At 28.9% G+C, this 24,174-nt stretch overlaps 2 protein-coding genes across 2 annotated transcripts in view; one reads left to right on the forward strand and one right to left on the reverse strand.

The window, feature by feature from the left end:
* Positions 1-23,840, reverse strand: part of LOC118072429 (protein artichoke-like) — a 56,732-nt gene extending 32,892 nt beyond the window's left edge. Inside the window, exon 1 of the mRNA XM_035092302.1 lies at positions 23,520-23,840. The gene's annotated coding sequence lies outside the window, so the exon portion shown is untranslated. The remainder of the gene's footprint in view (positions 1-23,519) is intronic.
* On the forward strand, positions 843-2,721 carry LOC118072432 (alpha-glucosidase-like). Its single transcript, XM_035092305.1, has one exon. The coding sequence runs from the start codon at positions 874-876 to the stop codon at positions 2,575-2,577; it is 1,704 nt and encodes a 567-aa protein (XP_034948196.1). The 5' UTR covers positions 843-873; the 3' UTR covers positions 2,578-2,721.
* Positions 23,841-24,174: the final 334 nt, after the last annotated feature.

The following is a 24,174-nucleotide window of genomic DNA, read 5'->3' on the forward strand; positions in this document are numbered from 1 at the left end:
GATGTGCCACAAAACCTAACTCCACGTCAATCCTAATTATGTGACTCTCAAGTTAGTTTTACAAAAACTTGAAACTTGTCTCGTTACTCAGTTTTCAAGAACGCCATGTCTCTCAGAATTCATCTCATAATGAAGACTGACGGCTTTGTGGTCATTGGAATTAAAGATAACACTTTTGATTCTGTAAAAAATTATTTAAATTAATTTAATGTGTTTAATAATAAATTCATCTTTTATCATTAATCATAAATAAAAGAAAATGTTAGATGTGATTTGACAAGATGAGAAAAACAAATCTACAATAATTAACTAAAATTATACATAATTACTTTATAAAATTGTTACGGAACAAACATTTTGTTTATTGAGTAAATAAAACTAACAACTGAGCGCATTATATAAAGTTAGCACAGCAATCGTCTTCATAAACTTAAAAATAATAATCGAAACTATAAAAGTTGAAATCTTGACCTTCAATTTTTTATTAATACATTGTATTCTATCAACAATAGATTAACACTTTTAATTTCTACAATGATCAATAATAAACAGGAAGTATAATAAGAATGTATTCCTTTTTGATCAAATATATTTATATAATAAATCCATTAATTTAATTCTGATTTTAATAGTAAAAGAAAGAATTCTTCAAAGTGTTTGTAATAATTAACATTAATTTTCAAAAAAAAAACTCTAAACTTGTAGTTATACTATCTTATCTTGTTTTACAGGAATCAATTGATTAGTGAATCTCGTTAATTGATTAGAAGTAAGTAGGTAATCTTGAAGTGGTATTTTTTTTTATTTTATTCGAGATAAAATCAATTTATAAGCTGACGAATGTCAGTGTGAAAAGTCATAGTAACTTGAAAGATGTTACGTACGTCAGTATTTCTGTGTCTCATTCTCCAAGTGCTAGGGAAGTACCTAGCTTTTCCTGACACACAAGCTGCGACCGACGAATGGTGGAGGAATACATTCGTCTATCAAATTTATCCGCGAAGTTTTAAAGATAGTAACGGTGATGGAGTTGGCGACTTAATTGGAATTACAAACAAGCTTGAGCATCTTGCTGATTTGAACATCAGTGCATTATGGCTGTCACCAATCTACACCAGCCCTATGGTAGACTTTGGATACGACATTGCCAACTTTACTGATATCGATCCCACTTTTGGCACACTTTCTGACTTCACGAAACTCGTATCAAAAGCTAAATCTCTCGGGCTTAAAGTTGTTCTTGACTTTGTACCAAATCACAGTTCTGACAAACATGTATGGTTTCAAAAAAGTGTTCAAAGGATTAAACCTTACGATGAATATTATGTATGGAAGGATGCTAAGATCATTAATGGAACAAGACACCCACCAAATAATTGGCTGAGTATTTTTCAAGGATCAGCTTGGCAATGGAATGAACAACGTAAACAGTACTATCTTCATCAATTTGCTGTTGGACAACCCGATCTCAATTATCGAAGTGCTGCTCTGAATGAAGAGATGAAGAATGTTTTGAGATTCTGGCTTAATCGTGGAGTTGATGGATTCAGAATTGACACAATACCTAATTTAGTTGAAGACGCTAGATTTTTAGATGAACCTAAAATTCCAAATACTGGTCTCCCAGATACTGATCCTGGAACTCTGAGACATATCTACACAGCAGACCAAAATGAGACTTATGATGTGTTGAAATCATGGAGAGCAGTTCTCGATGCTACAGGTGGATCGAAAAAAATCTTTTTGACTGAAGCCTATACCAGTATGAATTATTTGATGAAGTATTATCAATATGGATCAAATGTACCATTCAACTTCATGTATATAGCAACTCTAAACAACCGTTCTAGTGCATTAGATTTTAAATTCACTATGGATCAATATTTAAATAACATTCCTCCTGGATTTTCTGCCAACTGGGTTGTAGGAAATCATGATAACCACCGAGTGGCATGGCGGTTTGGGGAAAAAAGAGCAGATCAACTGACAATGATTGCTAGTGTAATGCCTGGTATTGGTGTTTTATATAACGGTGATGAAATTGGTATGATTGATCGACCTATGAGCTGGAAAGAAACGGTAGATCCAGCAGGTTGTAATGCTGGACCAAGCAGATATAACATTACATCACGAGATCCTGCTAGAACTCCATTCCAATGGGATAGTACCACAAGTGCTGGTTTTTCTACGAGTAATAAAACATGGCTTCCTGTTCACTCCAATTACAAAACTCTCAACTTGGCAGCCCAAAAAATGGACGCATTGTCTCATTATTCTGTTACGAAGAAATTAATTGCACTCAAGAGAAACCCTGTCGTTCAAAACGGTTCCACCCAGATTATCCTCGTGGGAGAAAATGTTCTTGGTGTCGTCAGGAGATTGCCTGGTCTTTCTCCAGTTGTTTTGCTCATCAATTTTAGTGATAAACCTTCAACTGTTGATGCTGCTGCTTGGATGAATATCCCTGAAAAATTAAACGTCTACGCAGGAAGTGTTGGCTCCAATATTAAACCAAACACTGTTATGAGCACTCATCCTATCACACTTCCAGGTGCTGCTTCTGTTGTTTTAGTTTGATTGATTATAATTGATCTTTGGATCTTTCCCATTTTTACGATAGTTAAATGTATGTTTTTATTTTAATGCTCATGATGATTAGTACCTAATAAATTCAATAGAAATAAATAGATTCAAATAAACTAATTTGATGAAGAACAAAAACAAGTTTCATTTATACATTTCTTCCTATCCTAAAAAAAATATCTTATTATAAATTCTTAATCATTCATTAATTTTCTATGAAAGAACAGTGTATTGATCACATTAGTAAAGGTGAGAAAGAGAGAAACTGTCCCGAGCAACAGACTTTACTCTTGATACATCAGCTTTAATTTGTAAGGCACGAACATTACGTTACACTGATCATTGTCAGTAAATAACAAAAATAGTAATTATAGGAGTAGATAATAAATGATAAAATACTATGACTCTCTAATAAGTTTGACGATAAAAATAAAGACATGAACACTCACAACTGTTCAGTTAAAATCTTAGAAGTTCAGCAATGATATCCTGGTCACGGAACGGACATTAATCGATCGATCCGACTTTTCAGGAAGTTAGGATCGTTAAGCATTGAAGAGTGGGTGATACATATAGGTGATTGTACGTGTAAGAACAAAGCTGTAAAAGTACTTTCAGATGTTAAAGGTAGGTACAATCATGACTGAGTGTGTAAAAGAAAGAATACAAATAAAAAGTATAAGAAAAAAAAATTACCAAATAGAAATTCTCGTGTTCGTCTCATGCAAGACAACTGCTACGCTCTGACGCGCACCAATCACGCTGAGTGCACATTCTTCAACTACTCTCATGCCGGCCTGTGCAACAGACACCAAAGGTAATAAAGTCAAGAAAGAAATATATACAAAAAGAAACAAGAATATACGCACAAAACATGTCTGCTGTCATCTAAGCTCATTGCATATTCAATTTTTTTTCTGTCAACTTCATGACTTGAGTACAGTAGCTTAGAAAGCTCTATGTCTATCCAGATATGAAGTACATGGTGTTAATTAAGCTCCCGGATGCTCTAACGAGGCAAAAGTTGCTCATACAACACAGCATTTTGTTATCTTGTGTAATATTAATTATAATAAAAAATATATCCTGCACTATCATGGCTAAATATTGAATTTTTTTTATCAGTAAATGCAGATTTACTTCCTATCTTACTTTGCTGACTTAGTGTTATGTAATTTTGTTCTTTAGAAGTGTCAATATGTAAATCATATGCTTAACCTAAGAGACTTTATACTCATCTTTTTGGTCCTAGCCTTTCGACCAATATACAGGGATGAAAGAATCTTTGATAGAAAAAGTAAAAATATATGATTTGTATAAAACAACAATAATATCTATTGAATAAAAATTATTAAAATATTATCATAACAAATTAAACGTTATCAACTCACTTGGTCCAAAATCAAAAACCAATTTTAAATTGTTTTTATATTTTTAAAAACTTAAAAATTTACTATGAAGTAAAAAACATTTCAATTTTGTTCACTAAAAAGAATTTTCTCAAACTATTGCACTTTTTTTCTGAAGGTTAGCTATCCAGTAGAATAAAAAAGTCATTTTTGTCTTTAGATTCTGGTGGATCTGTAAGAAATGATTGTCTAACAATAGCTCGGATGTCTTTGAAAAGCTGAAAGTATCCTCTTACAAATCCTTTTATCGAATGTCTTAAAATGTTACATTTATATTGTAATTTCTTAGATTTTTTTTTTTTTGCCATTCAAAAAAATATTTTTGTTCCAATGGTGATCTTAAAATATTTCTTTAAAAAGTATGATAAATTTTGAATTATTCGCTTAGCTTTGATGTAACAAACAAAATTCGATAGAAGAATTTTTCAAGTAGTATATCAATATTCGAGCTATCCTTGGCCCTGCCATGAATAAAAGAAAACAATAATAAAATATACAAAAAAAATATTGATACTCGATATAGATTTTTTATGAATATTACACAATATATGAATATTTGAAAAAATATTTGTTCCAATTTTGCTGTGAGAATATTGAAAAAGTCCTCTTTGAAAGTTTTATTGCATTTCAAAATCAAATATAAATGAAGAATTTCATTCATTAATTTATATTAAAATTATTAAATTCTTTTTTCATTTTTTTTTTTTTCATTGAAAGTGAATATAAACCAAAAAACTAATATAAAATAAAACAATATAAAAAGATATTATTTAATTACGACAATATTACTATTAAACAAAATTTCAATTAATGTATTGTCGAGTATTTCATTTATTTTCTATTGAAACAGTCAATACCACATTTGATGAATATAAAAATAATAACTATGTAATATTGTAACAGTTAATTTATGAATTCAAAACATAATTTAATTACCTTGCAATTATGGAATCATTTTGATGACTTTTGTAAGGTTAATTAATTGACTAGTTGAAACATTATTAAGCAATTGCCCTAAATATTACTTATAATTACTCTCTTGATCAATATTATTTATGTTTATTTTTTATCGAAAAGCATAGATAATGATATTTTTAAGAAACAGAAAATAGAGTAAAGACAATAAAATGCTAAAGAAATCTCAACAACTCAACTAGAAAACGTACTAGTGATTTATATTGATGAATCGAGGTAGATTCATATCCATTAAGAGAAAATATTTCCTCATGTATAGACACATTATACTATTTAGTGTAGTGTCATAAACACCTTTTATAAAAATATAAAATGTTGAAATTCCTAAAATACTTTATTTTTATTCCTGGCTGTGCACGAATGACGATCAACCGTTTAGGGAAGTTGTTTTTTCGCCATGGGACCTCACATGTCAATAATTAAATCAATCCTATAGGTAAATTTATAGATAATCGTCGACCTCATTACCTACAGGGTTATCGTTTCCACATTTTTACAAGACTAGAGCAATGATAGATTATGTGGGTCTCAAAACTTGCCCACTTGTTATACTAAATTTCATTAAATTAATAATGGTATCCAGAAAGTATTCATCAGTGTAAAATTTAATTTAATTAAAAATTTGCATGTTAAAAAAAAACCGTACAATAATGAAGAGACTTTTTTCCAGTTGATAACGATAATTTGAATGTGATGAAAAATCGAGTACATCACATCCTTGTTAGTAGAATATTGTGTAACTAATTGGCCAATAAATGAGAAAAATATTGTTCAAATAACGTGAATTCAAGCATATAGACTTGGTACAACAATAACTTTTCTAATATATGATTCGATATTACTAAACGAAGAGGAAAGCCGACGAGTGGATGAAAATCCCATTGGATCATGGATAACCCACACTACTTTCATTGTGTTATCGAGAGTTTATTGCTTGATCGGCGAATTAACCTCCCCAGTTACTATCTACACATTTAATATCGCTCTATTTGAATTATCAATACTTGGTAAATTCGCATCGCGTCGACACATTAAATTGTCTACCATGTTTATTTGTTACCAACCTCCTCACGTGATGAAAATAATACTAGCCACAAAATATACAGAATTATTTTCATAACGCTACGTATCTCATAAAATGATAATAAGACTGTGCATGAAATATAAAGTAAGAGGAGAACGATGTTAGCATTAATTCTTATGGTTGTCATGGTGTCATACATTGTCTGTTTTATTTGGTAATATTACAAGAAAACGAGGATGTCTCGTGAGAAATTACAGAAAGGAAATTCTTGTTCGGAATCTCTTCACTGAGCGATACGAGAAAGTACAAACTTACAAGCTCGAGCAACGACCGCGTCAAAGGAAGCGTTAGCGATGTACTTGTGGAACGAAATCAGTGACTCTTGAAATTGCTTTCAAGGTTTGTGCCTCTTTCGCTACCTATGTATGTACTTTCAAAGGAAAATTGCCAAGAATTTTGTCGACAAGCTTTACTTGTTCTCTCTCTCTCTCTTTATTACGAGTTTCGAATTCATTCGTAATTGAGATCGTGTTAAGAGATTCTAATAATTGTTTGAAGATTTCATCTACGCTTCAGTTCTTTCTTACCAATCAGTGCTTAATCAACTTTATACAGATTGATAAATATATATAGAAATAATTATACATGTATTACATCAAGAAAAAAAGGTGTTACTTTGAAAAGATTGTCGTGAATTAAATGTAAAGAGTAATTAAATTTATTTGTAAAAACAAATTTTTATGTTTCATAAATTATGTATATTTTTTAAATAATTTTCTATTTGAATAAAACATTTCCCCACGGTAAATCAAGTGAAATTAAATTCTAAGGTAAATTTAAATTCTTTGTAAAAAAAAATATGGATACTTTTCCAATTATGCATCTTTTTAAACTACATTTTATGGTAAATTAAAAGCAATTGTAAGAAATAAATTATCTTATAAATAATAAATCATTATGATAAAATGAATTAAACTCTACATTTTTAATTTATAATATTCCACGGAATGAATTGCATCTGTTTTGGTTTTGACTTAAAGAATTAGTCTAAGAACTGTCGCAAGTGAATTGTCGTCAGCCCATTATTTATGTGTCGACCTAAAAAATATTTTTATTCAGATTTATCTAAAGAAGATCTGGAAAAATATGGTTTACCCTAAAAGAGAATTTTTGTGGTCAAGACATCGTATTGAATACCACAATATGACACCCTTGTCACGCTTGATGGCCTTGATGACAATCTAGCACGCCCTACCATTTTTCTGGTCAACTATTGAACGTGATGAAGTTCGAATATTCATGTTTACTCACTTATAAGTTCAAAAGAAAATATCCCTTTGATATTTTCGCATTAACATGTGTATACGTATTGACAATGATTGAATAATAGAAGAGTAGAAACAGAAACGTGCCACATGGCACGGACTGTTAACTATCACCATATTGGCAAATAGTAAATATTGCTCCACCTAATTGTGTGCCATGTGTGCAAACGCCGATTTACACTGTGCTTCGACTCTCTGGTCGACACAAACTACAAAATGTAATTCCCATTCCCAACGTTGTCATCCCATTTCATCTTCACTCTATATTCAACCTTCATACATTGTGAAACAGTCGATGAAATTGAACGTATATTACTACTAAAACATTTCCTGATCCTTTACTTCTTTAAATAAAAATAAAATATAACATTTACAAAGATACTGGTTAATAAAATAATTAAATAAAGGATATACTCATTTCCTCTTCGTTTTTGTCAATGAAAAATTTCTGAATAAATTGCCTATTATATTTTCATTAATAATAAACGAATAATTGAAAATTAAAACAGAATTTATTTGTTAATTTAATTGTAACAATAGACAGAAAGAATTGTTTTAAATTTACTTGATAATTTAAATTTTATTGTACCTGAAGCGATTTTCAATAAATAATGTAAACTAAATTACTCGATAAATTCCTTCTTTTATTGTTTGTATATTCGCAAATTCTTTTTTTCCTCTGGCATTTTGCGTGCATGTAAGCTTTAAATTCAGTATGGTGTTGCCGTATAGTTATAAATTTTAGTTGATTTGATGCCACAGTTAAGCCCTAAGCGAGGGATAAATTGAGAAAAAATCAACAATAAACTGTGCTAAAGTTAAAAACATTTATAAAATTAAGTAGATATTTTATGTAGTTTTATTTTTTTTTATCTGCTTAAAAAGTTTATAACTTTATCATAAAAAATGCTACAGTTTGACGACACTTGATGTAAGTGTTGAACCATTAAAGTGGTGAAACGTGTTACTAGTGAGAAAATGGATGAATATAAACCTGTATTATAATATCGATCTTTTAGTTATATACAGATAAATATATTATACAGATAGATACATAATTATGTTATATTTTCTACAGGAACTCATTAAATTTACTTGTGAACTTTTTCTTTAAATATAAACATCTTTTTCCCTACATGTGCAGATATTGAAATATGATATTCGTTAAAATTATAAAAATATAAGTTTTAATATAGGCCATACATTTTATAGCTATCGATAGCAGATATTATGATTAAATATTAATAACATTTGAGACATATTGATTACTTTTTGGAAAAATAAGTCGTGAATATACCAGAGGATATTTTATTGTGAACTGTCATGAGATATTGTAAAAAAAATGAAAGATTCTGATCAGCTTATGTCTCTTTGTCAAAATTTCCTTTAAAGAGAAATTAGACTTTGCTTTATCAAAGTGTAATAAGTTTTTAGGAAAAATCTGTCATAAGTAGTTCTATTGTGATTTTAATGTAAAGTATCGAATAATTAAGTAAAATTTTTCATGTGATTATATTACAGTCTAAAAAAAAAAATCAATTCAATGACACATGAGAATAAATTAATACTCAGATAATTATATTTAAAATAATCGAGCACAATAAAGATGTATTGTTTCAATGAAATTCTTAAATTTAGTAAAAAACAAAGGGCAGTCTATGACAAAAAGAAAAATTTTATTAAAAATAATATATTATAAATATGGCAAATATATTTTGTTTGCTAAATATGCTTAGGTGCTCGTACGAAACTTTATTGACTTCCATGAGTCTCATCAAATTAATCTGATTAAATTCTTAGCCATGCACATACACAGACATACATTTGACATTGCAAATATACAAAAATGTAAACAAATACACAACCGCGAATTTGACTGTGAATTTAACAGAATTTTTTTTTTTTATTATTTCAAGTAGCCATCATAACTGAATCCATAAAAATATTACCATGTCAATTCCAAAAAAAATTCATTGCGACTGTACAAGATTTTGATTTTATTAGTTGAAAAAATATAACATGTTCACAATGGATTTTTTTCTCAGTATATTTTTATGACTTTTCAACTCAACTTGGAAATTGTTATGATGAAAAAAAATTACTATATTTTTTATCACAAGTATTAAAGTAATGGAATCATGTAGAATAAAAATAACAGATAACTTTAATTTTTTTTATTGACTGTAAAAAATCATCTGAATAAATATTCTCAGAACCATTGAATTAAATGGAAAATTTTTCAAACTTTTATTTTAAAAAACCTTCAATATTATGTGAGCATTTAAAGTTGTCGATAAAAAAGGAAAAAATGGTTAAAAAATAAAAAAAGACTAAAGTGGAGTAAAAATAAAATAATCAGATGATATTTATTTATTTGGAGTAACAAGTGTACCATTGTTTATATTAGTAGTGATTTCACTCATTTTATTTTTAAAGGGTTTACTAATACTAAATAGGTTGGTCGACGGGTGAAACTATAGTTAACGACAATTACCATTCATTACTTTGTTGAAGCCAATTGACATAACTGATTGGTATTCAACTACGATTCCACCCTTCAAAGGACCCTTCTCCATGAGGTACACTGCAAGAGGGGGCCTAATGCAGTTATCTACCTCCCCATTACTATAGTTCCATATGACCCTTCATCTACAGCTTCATTTAGCTCTTTATTCAAAATTAGTTAAATACCAGATTTACATTTTCCCGGAAGGATACATCAATTTCCAGTTACTGTGTGTCTCATAAATACCAGCATATTTCACTTTCTTTGATCATTTTAATATTACGGAGTCACATAAATTATGCATTGGATGAATAATTCAGTGAGGCTTTAAATAACTTATAATCGTAGAGGAAAAAACTGTCAATTAATTCATAATGTTCGCAAGAAGGCTATTAGCAATTATTTCTCACATTGATTAAGTTTCATGACCTTTTCTTTTAGCAGTTGGATTTGAATGAAAAATAAATGAGCAAGTAAATTTATAAATAATAATTTTTGTTTTACTTAACTTATAAATATTAGTTGCATTTAATTAAATTAAATGTGATTGGATCGACGTTGGAGGATTTTTGTAAGAATAATTAAAATAAAAGAAACTGTTCAAAAGATTAATGAAAAATAGAGATTGGTAAAAATAGTTACATGTAGATCCCGTTATTGAAGTTGAAGTTATTAACGGGGTCGCGTACAAATTATAGCATCGTACATAAAAAAATAACGAATTCAGGAAAAATAGATTATACTTAAAAAAAGAAACAACGTAAATAGAGTTTACGTAATATTGTTTGACCCAATTAATACTGTAGATTATTTATTATTTAAAAACAAATAAAATAACAGCGACATTATTTTTTAACATCAAAAATATTTTAAATATTATCCTTATCATTTTAAACAAAGTTAGACAGCATACTTTATATATTTTTCATTTGAAAAATCACTTCATAAAGTTATTATTTTATTTTAAAATAACTCGTTTCAGTGGAAGGTGAATGTTGAATACAAATATTTTATAGAGCACATGAAGGACTTGAAAAGAATTGGCATCAATTGATCAAAGGTTCTTACTAAGAGAAATACATAAAAAATGCAAACGACGATGTCGATAAGTATACATGAATATATCTTCTAAAGTCGCAAACCTCCAATCTCTTTCTCACTTTCTTTTTGGTACTGAGTGCCTCGCAAATCAGGGCTTCGATAAAATGGTAATCACATAGTCGATAAACTAAATGCAAAAGACCATAGTGCACTTTAACCGTAACTTGCAAGTAATTTACTCTCAACAATAAATTTGGTAAAATGTTATCACTTATCGTTAAAAATAGATTGAAAGTCTGGCCAGCTAAAGACCAAAGTGTAGTGGATTCCGAACGTGAGAGCAAAACTAAAAATGTTTTGAATGTCTATACCACTTTTTTCAACCTCTAGATTAACTCTCGTGTTTGACTGTTAGATTGATGCTTTGTTCAGAATGAAATTTCTGACCGGATGTATCTTATTAATTATCTCGAAACAAGTTTAATTTTTATTGACACTAATTATGATGCGTACAAGACTATTAGAATGGTAATTGTCATCTGTCATATAGATGGAATAATGACCGTAACTGTAGAATGAATGGAGATCAGAATTGGAGATCATTGAACTAGTGTGTTTCCGTTAAATCAATGTAGAAACTCACAATGATTTTTTTTTTTTTTTTAATAAAAATTTTGTATGAATCAATTCAAATGCTGGAATAAATTGTTCCAATATTTCTGTGTGAACAGATTGAGAATTATCATCTACCCAATATAGGAAAATTATAGTAATGGGTTCAACAATCGAAATTGAAATTTTTCAGATATATTTGTGTGTAACAGGTTTTATAAATGATTAAAAATTGTTTTTAATCAACTAGTTTGTTCACTTTGACATAATTGAGATTCAAATACATAACAATTTGAACATTAGTCAAATCTCTACATCAATTTATTTATATTTGCTTATAATAAACAAGGATATTGGAGCTTAAAAGAAAGCATTGCCAAAAAAAACAGATGGTTATTATGATTATTATTATAGCGATAGTTGGTTGATGAATTTTTTTAATTAATCAGACTATTTTACCCACTAAATAGAATATCATTTTTGATATAATATTATATGATGTAGAAATTGAATAGATGCTATTAATATAATCCAATACTGTTTAAAATTTAATATTGTTAAAAGATAGATGAACCTTTAGAGTGGCCTCAATATCACTGTTTATTTTTTTATTTTTAATTTCAACAACCTCATATTAAAAAACAAAACCTTGCACAGTGTTTCTCTCTTTGATTATCAGTCTTTTCTCTGTTTTATGAAAAACCGTGGGATTTTTCTTTTTTACTGTTTGTTGAAATTGGTTTTATAACCACGTGTTCATGCGATACAAAAGCTATGGATAAATTTTTTTTTATTTAACGAGTGGTTATGATAAATAAAATTCTATCGATATATTTCAATTACATTTAACTTTGATTTGAATTTTTATATGTTTGTATTTGTTATACATATTTTATATATCGGTATTCACAATATTTCTTATTATAATTACATTCCTATATCTTTAATTATCATTAGTTTAGAAGCATTGAATAGATTGTGATAAACATTGAAGTCCTTTTCTATTTGGAGTTAATTTATTATGGTATGAAAAACTGTAAGATATAAAAATGTGCATAACTTCTATGCTAATGGTGGTATGGGGTTGATTGAGGACTTAAATGAAAGATCTGAACGAGAGGGAGAAAGTCGATATAGTGCAAATCATAATTGTTGCAAAATTGATGCTAAAATTAAGGCAAGTTCCGGTTTTACGCCGTTTTAGGAGTGAAAAAATTGACTTTTCATAAGTTTGACCCGATTCCGCATTTCTACGCATTGAGACGAAGAGAATGAGTGGTCGATCATCAAAATCGGACAACTTTGATTTTTCGACCCAAAAAAATGGCAAGTGGTACCCCTTTCCATTTTTTTTGACCAAAAAATAAAAGTACTCCGATTTTCAAGTTCGACCACTCATTCTCTTCGTCTTGATGCGTAGAAATGCGGAATCCGGGCACCGTCCGGAAAAACTCACTTTAACACACTCAAAACGAGGGTAAAACTGGATACACATTGGAAATCATCATCTCCTTCACTTTAAACCATTATAACTCATGAACGGACGGTCCAATGACCGTTTTTAGGGACGTTTTAGAAGCAATAAAATCTAAGCTATCTGACGATATCCATAGATTCATTAAAAAAAATTTCTTTCACCCTTAAAATCGCTAAAATATAAAAAAAATCACATTTTTTTGGGAGTTCGCCAACTATTTTGGCGATTTTGAGGGTGAAATAAATTTTTTGAACGTTTTTTATGGATATGTATTTCTAGCTAAGATTCTGCAGTTTTCAAATAGCCCTGTAAAATCATCGTCTGATGATTTTTTCACGAGTTATGAAGATCCAAAGTCGAAAGTAGATCATTTTATGACCCTTACTTTGACTTTAGACCTCTATAACTCGTGAAAAAATTATCGAACGATGATTTTTCAGGGCTATTTGAAGACTTCAGAATCTTAGCTAGAGATACATATCCATAAAAAACGTTCAAAAAATTTATTTCACCCTCAAAATCGCCAAAATAGTTGGCGAACTCCCAAAAAAATGTGATTTTTTTTATATTTTAGCGATTTTAAGGGTGAAAGAAATTTTTTTTAATGAATCTATGGATATCGTCAGATAGCTTAGATTTTATTGCTTCTAAAACGTCCCTAAAAACGGTCATTGGACCGTCCGTTCATGAGTTATAATGGTTTAAAGTGAAGGAGATGATGATTTCCAATGTGTATCCAGTTTTACCCTCGTTTTGAGTGTGTTAAAGTGAGTTTTTCCGGACGGTGCCCGGATTCCGCATTTCTACGCATCAAGACGAAGAGAATGAGTGGTCGAACTTGAAAATCGGAGTACTTATATTTTTTGGCCAAAAAAAATGGAAAGGGGTACCACTTGCCATTTTTTTGGGTCGAAAAATCAAAGTTGTCCGATTTTCATGATCGACCACTCATTCTCTTCGTCTCGAAGCGTAGAAATGCGGAATCGGGTCAAACTTATGAAAAGTCAATTTTTTCACTCCTAAAATGGCGTAAAACCGGAACTTGCCTTAATTTTAGCATCAATTTTGCAACAATTATGATTTGCACTATATCGACTTTCTCCCTCTCGTTCAGATCTTTCATTTAAGTCCTCAATCAACCCCATACCACCATTAGCATAGAAGTTATGCACATTTTTATATCTTACAGTTTCTTGCCAATATATTCCATTAATTTTATTATGTAAAAATTTTTTTATACGGGAATAAAATATTTCATCAGAATTGACGTTTCAACAGATTCAGTTCTAATGATTACTTTAAATAATAAAAAAACAATTCATTGAAACAATATTTCATTGTAATTATTTATAATTATTTTTATTAATTAACTCTACAATGCCTATTTTTTTCGTGTGGAAATGTATATTATTCTATACAAACCTTAGACATCTAAACAAATAATAAAACAATAAAAATCCAGTAAATGAATAGATATTTTATTCATTAGTGTTTTTCATTTTTTAGAGTTTTTTTTAATAATATTGTTTGTACCATCATATATGTCACTGGATGCAATGTAGGGTTAAATTAACATTTTCTTGTATAACAAAATCATTTTTCTCATATATTTATGTGGTTATATATTTTAATTATAAACAATGTAAATAATTACGAGCGAAGGAGCTTATCTATCGATTCCGATTAACAGTAAATCTACAATAAATCAAAAACTTATTCGAGCTATTTTTACTCACGAAAAGATTATTGAAATGTGAAAAAATTCCTTCCACTCAGTGGATTGAATTTTTATAAAATTTGATGCAGTGATATAAACGTTTGAAGAAGCAGACGTGCGGGCAATATCATTGATTCCAATTTTCGTTTGCATTGAATACAGTTGAGTAACGACGATTTTACTTATTTTATTTTCACCTATATTCTATATTGTCGAGTATCATAGTATTTCTGTAATAACTAAAATTATTATACACATATATATTTCATCAAATAAAATATGTATAATACCTTTACACATACACAACAAAACAACCAGAAAATTTTCACAAGAAATAAATATACATTTCCATAGTAAAACTCCCCAAAAAGCTTTGTGCAAAACAATCCAATCATAAATTCATGGAAGCTTTTGTAATGCGTTTTATAAAAACGTGAGAGATGCGTGAGAATTAACTGGAGAATTTTTTGGAATAAAAATTTTTAATCTTTCAAGTCATTAAGTAAAGATGGAAAAAAACATGGTGGTCAGCAAGATATCTATCTATATCTATATAAAGTGTGTAGTTGAACATTCAGGAAAGGCACAAATGGATTTGGTAAGGTGATAATGAAATTGATTTTCGCTTAGTAGCTTTTCACCGACCTTTAATAATCTCTAGGTCATAAAACTTTTTTTTTTCCGTCGACTCATCGAAATCTATCAATTTAATCGATGAGTATTCACTCCCATTCAATCTCCATTTATAATCGCTAATGATATGTCGAGAATTTTTTTGCCTGTCTATCGATAATATATTAATTAAGTATTTAAAATAAATATTAAAAATAATCATAACAATTATAATATTAATTATAATCATAATAGCGATAATAAATATAATAACAATGGCATATGATTGATAGAAGAGATGTAACCTGATCATATTGATAAATTTATTATGGATGCATATATACGAACAGAAATTGAAATTAATTTCAATGAAAGCTTGTCAGCAAATTAATAATATCATGTATATAGTAGTTATCTACAAAATAAAATTACATTTATTTATAAATAAAAATATTATATGAATAAAAAAAAATATATTTTCAATTTTTCTTCAACAATCAATAAAATGTCTGTTGATTTGTATCATTTCAAATCTACTTAATGTTTTTCAACATGAACTATACATAGCTAACGTATAGCTTATGTTATTTATACTATAATTACATAATTAACTGTTATTGAGTTCTTTATGTGGACATACATGAGCTTCTGTATAGAACTGTATAGCAATACAATCACAATTATATTTGTTCATTACTTTTCAGTCTTTTGTCCTAGGGTAATGGTTTATTTAATTTGATCATTTCTCGATAGTATTGAAAGTAATTAATAATTGTTCATCCATCATTCACTTCTTATTAAGAAGTTATTGTAATAGAATCCATTCATTTATAATTTCGCCATTTCTTTACGTTTCAAGACATTTAAAAGCATATTAGAAAATTTAAAAATAAATGTACGTACGTACGTACGTACAATACGTATAGACAATTGTACGTACGTATTTCAGTTTTTTTTTTTTTCATTTTCCATTCTATTTATTGAGTAATTAATATTGTTGACAATTGAGATCAATTTTAATACAAAATGGTTGTTAATGACTTCACATGACTCTAAACAATTATTTATTGTTGATAACAATTTAAATGTGTTATAAGCACTTAAAAATGGTTTTAATTTATTGAATTATCGTTGCTATGACTGTATTCGATAAACATCAATACCATTTTGTTGTAAATAACTTGATGTGATTAAATAATCCTATATTATAATAATAACAATGTTTTACTTTGATATCAGTATTTGTGGTGAAATGAGGATCAATTCTAATTTTAAAATAGTTTTAAACTCCAATCATCAACATATTATTTTGATTCAACAGTGTTTACAAAAAAAGCTCAACTCTTTTTTCAACTACAACACCTATTGTATTTATTTAAATATAAAGTTCATTTAAACTGTAATTTCCATGAAATGATTTGTAAAAATATTATCTTAGAGTTTTTGAATAACAGTATTGGGAAAAGTAACAGATTACTGAAAGTTAGAATCTAATCACTCGAGTAGAATAACAAAGGTCACAGCCTAAGAGGAAAAGTGGTAAAGGAGTACAGTGTAAGTAATAGAGTTGGTGGGTAGAGTGTGTTAGTCTGGAGTCATTGGTAGATGCAAGCACAGGTCGGAAGCGCTGAGAGCATGTAACGAGGTGAAATTCGAGGGCCTGCACCGTTAGCCGCAGTTAATCGCGCACTGTGTTTCTCCGGGCCGGTAATGCCGTGTTAGCGCCGAGTACCTTCGTATCCAGAAACTATTTCGGGCTGTGATTTAATGGAAAGTGAAGCAATTTCAACGTTTGCTCGAGTTATTATCATTATACAGTTCTCTCTCATCCTTTCATCCTACCTTCTATCTTTCTCTGCTTGCACCACTCCAGCCGCAAGTCGAATGAGCTTTAACGCTTTCTGCCCACTGTATCTCTAAACAACCTCCAAGATTAGTTTCTGATTAAACTCGTCATATTGGATACTTTAGATTATTTTAAATACTTGACACTAGTAATAAGCGATTAGTTGCTTTAGCTGTACTTTTTTGTTGCTATTTATACTTTATCTTGAGTCTTAAAGCTTGTTAATGTGACCTCGTTAAAGCTCAAATCTTTTATCATCATCTTTAAGCACACAGTGGAATAGAGTATCGCATTTAAAATCAGAAGTTTCTTTATTGTTGTGTTCTGAAGATGAATAATGTTTCTCAAGAAAAAAAATATTACATTAATTTAAGTAGATTGAAACCAAAAAAAAAAAGCTCAAGAGTTTTTTAAATTTTCATTACCGTTTTTCTTATGTCTTCTTCTACTTTATTAATTTCTGTTTTGAGAAAATAGGGGATTGACCTGAAAAATATATGAGACAGGATGAAAGCTTCTCTTCTAATCTCCACGTAGTCTGCAAACAATAGTACAGGGCTATTTTCTCTTATACCAACGATGACACATGGCGATAAACTACCGCAGAAAAGTTCAAGGTAAGACATGCCTTCCAGTTATTTTCATTAATTTTCTATCTTTCTTGGAAACATTCCAACGCGGTAAAAAGGTCAGAAATATTACTTCTCATCACACTTAGGGATTACGAAGAATGTTATATTTTCCATCTAAAACTGACCTTGGTCATTTTTATTTTTATTTTGCACGTTATTGTCTTCTTCAATTCTAGAAAGATGACTTGAATGGTAGATAAAAATAAATCGCCATACCATAAACATGAATGGGTGGATAAAAAAAAAGAGAATATCTTGATCCTCTAGAAGAAGCTTTCTCGGTGGGATATTTTTTATACACTCCTCACGAACTCATAATAAAATGTCTGTGACAAAAATTTTGTCTGATGCGAACGAAAAGTGTCAAGAGAGAAGAGAGTATATGCTAAATTCTTGAAAAATTAACATTATCATTTTCTATTTTTGTTTATGAGGTATGTACATATTTTTGACAAATGCAAACGTTGCATTCTATCTCTTGAGGATTAAATGAAAAATAACGTTTGATAAATTTTCGAATTTACCATACTTGGTCTTATAAATAAATATCATTCTTTAAAAAATTACCTCCCTGACATTTCTGCTTTAAACATGTAAATAATGAATTCTTCAATAATTAACATAGAGATATGTATATTTTTATATCCATTAAGAAGACTGTTATGCAATAATGTAATTAAATTTCTTAAATTATCATCTAGCGAGACGGTGTAATTAATTTTTAGTACTTCATCTTGGATGTTCGGATTGAATATTATATAAAGAGTTAATTTTTATTAGATTATGGGACAAATATTAAAGCTACAAATAACAAGAAAACTTATTAATAATAAATAAATATTGGATTTGTTATCAGTAAAATACTTTATTTAATTTTGTATTAGTTTACATTGATCAAGAAAGAAATTTTTGATAGAGTATAGTAGTTTTGGAGAAGATAAATAACGAAAATAAGCTCTCATAAATTTTATAAATATCTAATTTTCCCAAGTATGTTATCTTGCTTGAGGTTCGTTTACCTGAAGAACGGCTGATCGAATATTGATTCGAAATCCCTTTTTCGATACTTCCTAACATAAGTTATAGCCGATTGAATTTTGAGCTGAATTAGTCAAGTCATTCTTGAATTATTTGAAGATAATTTATAGCATAAACTCCAACAAAAAATTTTATATCTCTCGAGAAAATTGTTTGTCTATTTATTGATAAAATGTATATTCAAAAAGGCAATAAAGAGTATGAAATATGAAACGAAATTCCAGTAATGTCAGTACACTAATTAAATACTGTAAAATAAATATATATATATTGATTGACAAACAACTGAATTTATTGTTAGTAACGTTTTTCCAAATTGATTTAATAAACGTCTTAATTACTTTCTAATTCTTCTTCGAGTTATTATTCCTATTTATTTTACAATATTTATTTTATAAAAAATTAGCCAAAATATTTTTAATCATGTTTGTACATCAGAAACTCAATGAATCGTATTTTTAAACTTGCTCGAGATCAAAACAACTGTAAGTAAATTAGTCGATAAACAAGAATTATTTTGCTACTGCAGTATGTCCAATCAAATTGGATCAATACTTGGTGAAACTGCATTTCTTTGTAGTACAAAATATTCTCGAATTTTTGTTTCCGATTTACTTGCCAGCAAAGTCTTTTTCTTCAAAGCAACCTAGTCTCCCCTTTATACGCGAAGTAAACAAGAAAGTTTGCGCACATCAAACAGCTTTTCGTCTTTGATTTTTCCCGGTAGAATTATTCGTTGAGATGTATTATGTAGTATATTGAAATCGTTTATGCTCTTATTTCCTACTTTTTCTTGTGTTACCAGTCTTTGTGTATGCATTTTGTTTTGAGATGCAAATGGTAAACAAATTTAGTGTCAATGAAAATAAATGATGTTGCAATATGAAATAATCGATCGATTGATTATTTTTTTCTTTTTACACACACACTTTATTGTGTGATAAATTTTAATCAGAAAATTCATCAATGTCAGTGTGAAGAAAATTTCAATTATTTTGTTTTAAATTATTTTTTATCAAACAATCTATTTTTATAAAATCACAGGGTAACATATATTTCCAGAAGAATTTTTCGAATAAGTTTGTGATTGACATGCAGGGTTTCTAGAGATTGAAATTGGATAAATGTATTTATTCCTGACCTACTATCTATCAACTTCAATGTCATGAATTTGTCAATTTATTGAAAACATCAAATTTTATTCCATATTTTTTTTTATTACATATTTTATAAATATATAGAGCAACCACACAAGATCTCCAATCCATCAATTATAAATGAACCTATCTTATAATTAATTAAAATTCTATATCTTAATTAAGATAATACTTTTTCTCACACTTATTCACCTAAAAAAATGTTGGCTAATTATCAGACTTTAATCAACCATAAATAACTTATTAACAAATGGGCCACAAGAAGAATTAAAAATGTCAATAACATTCACAAACAATTGACATTCATGAAAATGCAATATTTTTAAATTGATAAAGGCCATTCATAAGAGAGCATTCGAGCAATGGAGTTGATTCTAACGAAACATATTTGTAGTTTGAATGTCGAAAACACGAGTGGTAAACATTTCCTCAAGGCATTATCTCGAACAATTGAAAAAAAAAATAATTTTTTTATTTATTTGTCAAATTTAATTAAAAAGCAGGAAGAAAAGCTGACGTGCATATCCTTGATTTTCGTGGCATCTAACAATCTGTCTCTCATTAATTTCCTTTTACTCTTAAACCTCTTTTCTTTGTTTTCCCCTCTCTGACTCTCCTCCTATCTATGCTCTTGTCTTTCGTCTACTTCCTCCTCTCAGTAATGCGTCGCACTCAATTAACCTGAGTGATATGAAATTGACCTGAAGCAGCCCGGATCACTGTCGGCTCCCTTTGCTATTAAATTAGGCAACATCTCTTTATATCTTAAAATGAGATTATCAGATGGATAACACTACTCTCAAATTATAATTGTTAAAGTTATGAATAGATGATGAATAATGAATTTGATGTAAAGTAGAGGTTGGGAAGCATTCAAATATTTTTCAAATTAAAAATTAAGAATTATTAAATTTCTCCTTCCTCGAAAATTTATCTAGAGTAATTAAATGTTAGACAACTCAAATAGAAAAGTTACTCTTCAATCATAGTTCTGTACAAGCTCCGGAGTCTCGTCGTTTTCAACTGTGTAATTATTTCCCTTCAGCAATGTTACTGACAATCAGTTGAATGTTGCAAACAATCATTTTGACCTCTTGAAAATTTAGTTTATTTTTATACCTTTCAACTATTTTCATTTTCGTACTTTATTTTTAGTAAAAATGGAAATATTGATTCATACTCCAATCAAAGTATGGGCTTTCATTCGTCCTGTTGATACATCATTTATATAGACTCAAATAATTCTAGGGAATTTTTTTGTTTAATTGATTTCTTTTTTTTTCCCCATGAAACAAATCGTCTACAGAAGAAGCATTTGGATATACAGTCAATTAAAAAAAATAACTCCATAATTTTTTGACTTTTTCTCCTAGTTTTTTTTGTTTGCAATTTTTTTGCTTTCAACAAAGAAAATCCCTGCTTTGAAAAAAACATTTTGATTATTGAAATTTGTCAAAAGATTTACGCAATTTTAACTTCAAACATAGCTCATGAAATTTTTCCTACCATCATTGAGACAAAAATTTTTTTTAATCATACCTATTTTTAGAGGTGTGGCGAGCTGGTGAAATTTTTTACAATAATACTTTTCATCGCTGGTGACAATCGACTGAGTGAAATGTAAAAATTTTTTATAAATATCTGCATGGGTTGGTATACCTTTAATTTTCTTTACCAGCATGAAATATTTTAAATAACACAGCTATCATTCCTTTTTTTTCTACATATTCCAGGAATTTAGTAATAGAATTGATGGTACGATTTTTTTTTATAAAGAAATTCCAGTTTAATTGTTCTATCATTTGAATTCGTGTTTACCCCTCCATTGAAAGATTATTTTAATGGAGTCAATTTTTATTCATCCAAAATTTATTTTTTTTTTTTTTTGAAAGTCACCTAATTATAGGTTAAATAGAATAGATCTTTCAGGTCACACCCATACCACTCGTATGAATGAATTCATAAAAAAATGTTCATGTAGATACTCTGAATCTCTCTCACCCCTCGTGTTTCTTTTAATCAGAGAAATATCAATCGAGTTTTCATATGCAATGTCACGAGGGAAATGTGATGAGGAATGTAAGTTCAGGGAATTGCACTTTTGCGTGTGAGTTCTGGCGTGTATGTTACGCAGTCGTGAGATATTATGTCGAGATAATAATTCACCTATTCTATCATACAGATTGGGGTGGGGAAAAAAAAGATAGTAAAAAAAAACAACAAGAAAAATGCCGCTATAAAGTACAATAAAAATAAAAATAAGGTGTAGTTTTAAATTTTTAATAAAATTGGGTATTCTAGATACTAAAATCTACACCAAAGTGGCTTTGTTTGATATTCCGATCACGTAGCATGTTTGCTTTTAAAGCTGGAATCTCTTGCTTTTTGGATTTGAAAGAACACTAGTGTGCTATCAACAAGACTCTTTAATATAAAAAAAGAATTTTAAGGAAACTCTAAAGTCTCCTGGTAAAAGGGGTGTCGTTCTCATCATTTTTTAAGCAAGAAAAAACCAGAGATAACTTACTGAAAAGCTTCAAAATAAAAGTGTAGTTGAGTAATTGTTATTTTTTAAGGACCCATAACACAGAAGCTTATTAAGCAGCAAGATTTTTATTCAAGTTTGCAAGTAATATGTAATCATTTTCTTCATCTACACTTCTCTAGATGAGAATTAAAAAAAGAATAAATACGTCATTGTCAATTGAGAATTTTTTAATTATTCTAAAAAAAATTTAATTAAAATAAAAATTATCCATGAATGGAAATAAATAAACAATGAATTCTTAAAATTCTTTAGAAGTAAATGGTTGGTGAGAATGTATTGTCGTAAGAAAAACAATTTTCCTCGTTGTAAAAAAAAAAAAATTGTAATTAGATTGTTTAATTTACAAATCATGGTTTACTTGTTCTTTATTATTAGTAAGTGGTAATTAAATTTAAAATGAAGCAATTAAAGTTTTAGAATGAGTAACAAAGTATTTTTTTTATGAGTGCATATTTTTTTACGTTCAAGTATAATAGAATAAACATTTACGATTTGATAAAATAAAAAAAAAAAAAATTTTGAATAATAACTAGCATTAAATAAATGTTTTGCTGGATTATTTCATGTAATTTATTTCCCTTAGCATTTTTTGTACTTGATAATAAAATTATAGGCCGTCATAATTAGTTTAATAAAAAACTAATCATTTTTTTTTTAGAACGAATAAAAAAGATTCAAAGTTGAATAATTCAGTGATTGTAGTACAAATAATCCTACAAAATTTATCATTCATTACAACATGTTTGTTTCAAAAAAAAAAAAAAAGAAAGCTCTAGTTAATCTAGATATTGCATTTCATAATTTATCCATCCACTTTTAAAAAAAGTATGGAAGTAGAACGATCGAAGTTTCATCGATTAAAAATTAAATACAGTTACAGTAATTTATCAAATACATCACTCTAAACATCAAAATAAATCCAAACAAATTATTCTCATACACTTCTCACATATTTTCAAACTAACAGACAGATAATAAATAACAAGACACAATTGGACAACAACAAACAAAACTTACCTAAAATCAATGCATTAACGAAGTAAAACTTCACCCACATGTGTATAATTTTCAAGAGATCCGTAGTCACATGATGCACAACCCAACAGATAAAATAGTTTTAGCAGAAATGATGTTTCAATTCACGTAAAAAGTATTGAAGAATCACAGAGAAAGATGTTTATTAAAAAAATAATAAAGTCCCTAGATGAAACTAATGATAAACAATCAAATTCACTGTTGTTAATTGATAATATACTAGTTATAATTAAGACAGATATTTGAATTCATAGTTAAATTGGAGATTGAGTATACTAGTAGGTAGTAAGGATGATACCACAACGCGCGCCCACGCTAGACTGGCACTCATTCGGCCGGCTGACTCGTACCTGACTCTCCCTACTGCGAGGTGGATCGTACACGGCCATCGACGCCCGCTCACTCCCTTTTGCCTAACCTTATACCTACATACTCTACTACATTCACCCCTTCGACTCTATAGTATTGCTTTGTCACCCCTTTCGTGTCTTAATATAACTACTTCTCCTTATATTATCCCATTCACTCTCTTTCAATCATCTTCTGTACAACTTTTTACGTTATAACACCTTTTCATTATTCGTTCGGTCATAAATTTCTTTGCTAATTAAACCAAATACAAAACAAGACGCTCCTT

This window comes from Chelonus insularis, unplaced genomic scaffold (genome assembly GCF_013357705.1).
Source record: "Chelonus insularis isolate UGA/USDA-ARS -01 unplaced genomic scaffold, ASM1335770v1 contig_93_pilon, whole genome shotgun sequence".
In the NCBI taxonomy this organism is placed as follows: Eukaryota; Metazoa; Arthropoda; class Insecta; order Hymenoptera; family Braconidae; genus Chelonus; species Chelonus insularis.

Bases quoted from the DNA above. Each gene is read 5' to 3' on its own strand.
- LOC118072432 (XM_035092305.1), top strand. From the start codon at position 874: ATGTTACGTACGTCAGTATTTCTGTGTCTCATTCTCCAAGTGCTAGGG.